This window comes from Melampsora larici-populina (genome assembly GCF_000204055.1).
Source record: "Melampsora larici-populina 98AG31 unplaced genomic scaffold MELLAscaffold_100, whole genome shotgun sequence".
NCBI lineage: Eukaryota > Fungi > Basidiomycota > Pucciniomycetes > Pucciniales > Melampsoraceae > Melampsora > Melampsora laricis-populina.
In genome coordinates, this window is record NW_006768864.1 from 472 (window position 1) to 6,287 (window position 5,816).

At 41.7% G+C, this 5,816-nt stretch overlaps 1 protein-coding gene across 1 annotated transcript; it reads right to left on the minus strand.

The window, feature by feature from the left end:
* Positions 1-2,436: 2,436 nt before the first annotated feature.
* On the minus strand, positions 2,437-3,583 carry MELLADRAFT_84095 (uncharacterized protein; the record flags this gene model as incomplete). The annotated part of the gene is made up of 4 exons (XM_007418664.1): positions 2,437-2,454; positions 2,520-2,776; positions 2,858-2,962; positions 3,034-3,583. 4 exons carry the CDS (start codon positions 3,581-3,583, stop codon positions 2,437-2,439), a joined length of 930 nt encoding a protein of 309 aa, XP_007418726.1.
* Positions 3,584-5,816: the final 2,233 nt, after the last annotated feature.

Genomic DNA, 5,816 nt, shown 5'->3' on the forward strand with positions numbered 1-5,816 from the left:
GTGAAACGGACACTAAAGGTTTGGTCATTTGGAGAGATTTGTGTGATTAGATCCCACCCAATAGTAGGGTTAGATAGAAACCTGTTGTACTTACTTGCAGGACACCAGATCAGGCTTTTTCGCGTAAAAGTGAGTAATGAAACCCACATACCAAGAGCCCAGGTTGAACTGTTTCATCAAGAACAAATTTGATGTAAAGGTTCACCAGAACGGTGTGACTCATTGGGATTGAGTGGATGAAGACGTGTGGAGCTTGATCTTGTAAGGTTAGTCGAAGCTCTTCCATGAGAAGGGTTTTGACTTCTGAACGTTTAACGATATTCGGAGGTTTGATGAACTTAGTATTGCCAGGGATCTGGAGATCTTTATCGACATGCTCTCGATACAAATAAAGTAGGCCATTACTTGTTGCTGCCTTGGGTATAACAACTGATGAATCCGAGTCCCAAATAACACTCATAAGATCTTCTTTTTTAGCCCTTTTAGAAAGAGGATTGAAGTCCTTTCGAGTAGATTGATCAGTCTGCATCGGTAACGGAGGTGGAGGGTGTTGGTATGGCTTGATGAGAGGTAACACATTCTTAATAAAGTCGGCAATCAACTTATCCTTCCTGTGATTTGGACGAGATAATGTTGCCGGATTGAAGTGTACCAAAATTCGGTAGTAGTCGATATGCTTGTAAGATTCCTTCTTTTCTTCATAATCATGATTAAGGAATGAATGTAGATTGTCCGATAGTGTCTGGATCTTGAAGTGAGTAGCGTTGAGTGTCTCCCCAGGATTCTGAAGAGGTGGTTGGGGAGGCGATGGACCGGGAGGTAGAGGGGGCTGGTGCAACGGTATACTAGCCCCTTGTGGTTGATCAGTGCCTGGCTTCAGATCGTTCGGAGAAGTCCCAGTAGACATTCGACCTGTTGGAGAGTTCTTTTTCTTCGATTTGTTGGTCATTGTGATGTACAAATTAACAGGCTAAATGTTGAGGTCTGCAAAAGGAAGTTGATCAGTCTTTCACTTGGCCCGCCCATATGAACAGAGAATTGATAGATGTATACTTACATCAAAGGTTATATATGAAAGGTGCCCAAGCGTCGTTTGGAGTCGACTTGATGGATTATTTTGACCTGAGATATACAAAAGAAAGACTTATCAACACGAATACACATGTCTGAGGAAATGAGATACATAGCAAGGCAAACGACAAACAATTCAAAGCCAACAGGTCACAAAATAAACTCTAGAGGCCGATGTGGGCGGAATTATGGAAAGATGTACAGGGTTGTAAGGATTAGATCAAGGAGAAGCCTGATATATCTACAACAATTGCTCGAAGAGAAGAATACATACTTTTGAAGTAGGCCCTTTGATAGATATGACTTGTGTGTTGCGGCCTTGTGCTCGTGCAGCTTGCATTTGGTAATCTGTTGTGCTTGGTGATCATGATTCGGCCTCACGAGAATATGAGAAGAATCAGTACAGCTTTTGAATTCGAGAGATGTTGCAAGCAACAAACAAAGAGTTATGTAGATACTTATATTGCCTCTTTTCTACCGATTGCGTCGAGTGGAGATCGTGTGGGACTCATGACAAGGGCACTTTTTCGAAGACCAAATTGGACAAAGAAATGATGACATAAAATAAATCTCTACAAAGCCCAAAGTTATAACAATAGAAGACAAACAGGTGCAAAGTGATTGAGTTCGTAGTGATTTCAAAGATGATGATGAAATCTCAAAAATGATTGTCTTGAGATGGGTTACATACATAAGCACGTTTATCGGGAATTCAAGAGGGGTATATTACGAAATGGGCATCTTCGCGTGGTTTTGGTTTCTGGGCCCCAGACATAAGTAACAGGGGGTATTTGTGTTCTGGGGTCCACTTAATGACATAAGTCATTTATGTGTTCTGCCCGGAAAACAATATTTTTTTAGTAGTGTCATCATGCGAAGTAAACTCCTACACCATCCAGGGGAACCCGACGAAGCCTCAGTAGATGTATGCACAGCCCCCATCTAGTAGGCTCTGGCCTGCCAGAGCCTACCACTGACTCCATGAAAGATTCATTAAAGATTCATAAAAGATTCAGAAAGATTTCAAAATGACTTCAACATAATATCATATGGGGCCATTTGCCTGTCCAACCACCAAAATTCCAATGTCATCATATCATGTCATAAATCTGTACACACCTGCTCCTGTATTCACAGATCAAGAATATATAGTCTAATCTCTGGCCTGCCAGAGCCTAGGAGCTGGGGGCTGTGATGAGTGCTGCAAGCAAGGAAGTAATAGGAAAAGTCCATGTTGTTTGCTTTGTTGTCAATCTAGATAACCCACGTGCCATTGTCAGTTGTAAAGAACCACATAGAAATGTAGAAAAATAAGTAAAATACATTACCTGCGTGTGAATTCGTTCGATACCCTTCAGAGATTGTCTATTGTGATCCGGGAGGCTTGGTCCATGTCCAATTCCAGTAGCCACCTTTGCATACTCTTTTGCAACTTTGTCCTTACAAACTAATTGATAATAAAGAGCTTGCAATTCAGCCCAGTGCTCTGGCTCAAGCTCTAATCGTGGTTGCGCTTGAATTTCATTTTCATCATTGTCATCATCTTCGACATCTGAATCACTGGAAGGTGGAGTAAGACGGGATAGAACATAAAAGACCGATGGATGGAAGACTTCTTGGTGCTCTTTGGGTAGAGATTTCCAGATCTTTCCAAGCTTCCAATTGCGGTTTGCCAATATACCTTCCGGACCTCCTTTAAGTGGCACTGTTAGAAAGGCAGATGCAATTGTAAGTATGGGAAATATTGTTTGGATCAAATACTAATATGAAGAACAATGCGGCTTACTCCAATGTTTTTGCCTCTCTTTGCTGTACTTTAACCAAATTTGATAGCATCCTGGTTTTCGGCGCCCACCAAGCTCACCTCTGTGATCAGGTTTAATATTAGCTACTTATATTGATAAAGAAGTAGAAAAAGGAAGAAATTTATAACTTACAGAGCTTTATCAAGTGTAAACTTACTAATATTTCCCATAATACTCAGCATGGCCTTCTGTTGTTTGTAAAGTTTCCAAAATGCTCTTGCTTCACTCAAAATAGAAGGCGGGACCGTGGTGCCTTTTTTCTTCTGAGATCGAGCAACCACCGCTATTTGAGCAGGTGGCCACTGATCGAGTACATTTTTGTATTCTTTAATGCTAGGTAAAGATTCCTTGTCAACTTCATTGTCAGAGGCGGAAGGGTTGATGGCTTGGGCAATGGCACATCCTTGTTGTTTGGTGTTGATGCGTGTGGCCAGGGGATTGAACACCTCTTCATCTTCATCTTCTTTGTCATTTGAATCTTCATCTTCATCTTCTTTGTCATTTGAATCATCCTCATCCTTGAAGTCTCGGTTTACCAAGGAGACTGGCCGACGGGTAGAACAAGCATTGATGTTAATCCGTTTACGATTAGTTTCAGTCAACTCAATGAACAGTCTACGTTTTGGACGGTTGGACTTTTTCGATGATCTGTTGGTCGGTCGGGCTACAGAGGCGGTTGCAAGTTGTTGTGATCTAGTGTTACGCATTATGGAGGTGGGACGTAGATGATGTGGTTGGACAAATAGGAATGATTGCCCCTTGAGATATTGGGTGGTTTGATCTGAATCACGCTTGGATGGTTCGATTTGATCTTGACTCGGTGATGTGTAACTTCTAAGAAAGGGATGTCAAGTGCAATTGAGGAGGATTAGATAGTTCCATAACAGAGATGTATCACAGCCTAAATTCAGAGGCTGTGACAGGAGTGTGTGACACCATTTCAATGGCATGACATGAGATTGCACGACAGTCAAAGTGCAAAAATGTATTGTATTCATTCAGGGTGCAAAAATTCAATGTATTCTCTATCCTCCACGGACCATTCACACCAAACAGTATGAAGATACATTGATGATGTATGGGACATTGTGGCTTACCTCATAAAACAGATACGGGTTGTTCCATATTGGGAAATGGAAGCATCAACTAATTTTTTTTGGCAGACAGGGGGATAGACCACTGTCCAATTGGGGTCTATTTAAAAGATGGGGAGATCCAATCATAACGTCGTTCCCTTTTTTGTATCAATTCTTTTGTTGTTCTCTTCCCCTTAATTTTTGAAATCTCATCGTCATCTTTTGAGCTCTTTACTTCACTTCCCCCCTTTTTTTTTGGTAATCTCATTGTTAATTTTCAACTACTCGTACTTGATCACCAAAAATCTCATATGAGACATCCGGCCATGGGCAAAGGCAAGAAGATTGAATGCCCACTCGGTGGTGGAGCCAAAAAGAAGAGGCGTACTAAGCCAGACCCTCAAGGATCAGTGATAGTTGCTGCTCAAGTCGATGCGAGTGATGCTCAATACGTGAATAACCGTATTCAAGAGATTGAACAAGCACTTGTTCAAGCTGCGCATGGAAATCCAATGCAAGTTGATGAACCTCTTGAGGATGCAATACCCCCTGATGAACACCACAATGGCCACACTCAGCTTCAGGACAACTACATTGACAATTTTCTTCCTGCACCTCTGGAACCTGAAGAGGTACCAGATGTCAACGTCAATAATTCTATGTATGTTCCAGGATCCGATTACAGAAGGAAACAAATATTGGAACATAAGAACTGGATGAAGGCCATACCTCCAATGTTTATATCCTACATGAAACTGGCAAAGAAGACGTCTCAATGGGGAAATACTTTGACCTGGAACCACGATCACAACAAACAATGTTCTTGTGGCGCATGTGACCTAAGGATGCGTAACATTGACGTAGTAGACATCTGACATCTTGGGTGAGTTCTCTGATTATATCTTCATACATTACAATGAATAGGAAGTCAATCTTAATTTGTTGTATGTTTCAGAACGTCGACAAGTCAAAAGTCAGGTCTGCGGATGTATTTTGGATCAAGTACGTCTCATCCGGATGGGCTACATTGGTGGTTCACCAGTGCATCCACAAGTGGCGTACTCTATCAGATTGCTGAGATTGCACCACTTGTTGTGGAAATATTGTACTGTTAGAAACCAAGGTTTGACCTTAGGTCTGGATGAGTTTCTTGACGCAGCCAACCCATTGATGTTGGTTGCGAAAAAAAACAGGCAAGTAATCAAAATTGCATTTTCTGTTCTGGTGTGCTGATGATGAAACATTCACTGCAGCCTTGGAAATGGGGAAAGACCTTTGCTTCAGCTATTGATGCTTATAGAAAGATGTTACACAAGGCAAAGGAACTCACTATATGTGCATTATATCTCACGGTGTTAGACCAGCTGGCTATGAACTGTCCCAGGTGTTTTGGTCCGCTTCAAGCAAATGAACATGAATATGAGTGCGACTATCATCTCTGCACTGATGGAAATTTTCAACACCGCCAACATCTTGCTGCAAGCCGCAAAATTGAGGAAATTGAATTTGAAACACCACCACTTTTCCTGGATGATAAGAAGGTGGAAGAGTTGAAGGTGCGAGTTAGTGGAAAGCCATCAGTTCGTGATCCAACACTACGTTTTTTTTCTCATTCCACCATTCACTAGGAGGTGAATTTGATTCACCTCATGTGAATGGTGGAATGAGAAAAAAAACGTAGTGTTGGATCACGAACTGATGGCTTTCCACTAACTCGCACCTTCAACTCTTCCACCTTCTTATCATCCAGGAAAAGTGGTGGTGTTTCAAATTCAATTTCCTCAATTTTGCGGCTTGCAGCAAGATGTTGGCGGTGTTGAAAATTTCCATCAGTGCAGAGATGATAGTCGCACTCATATTCATG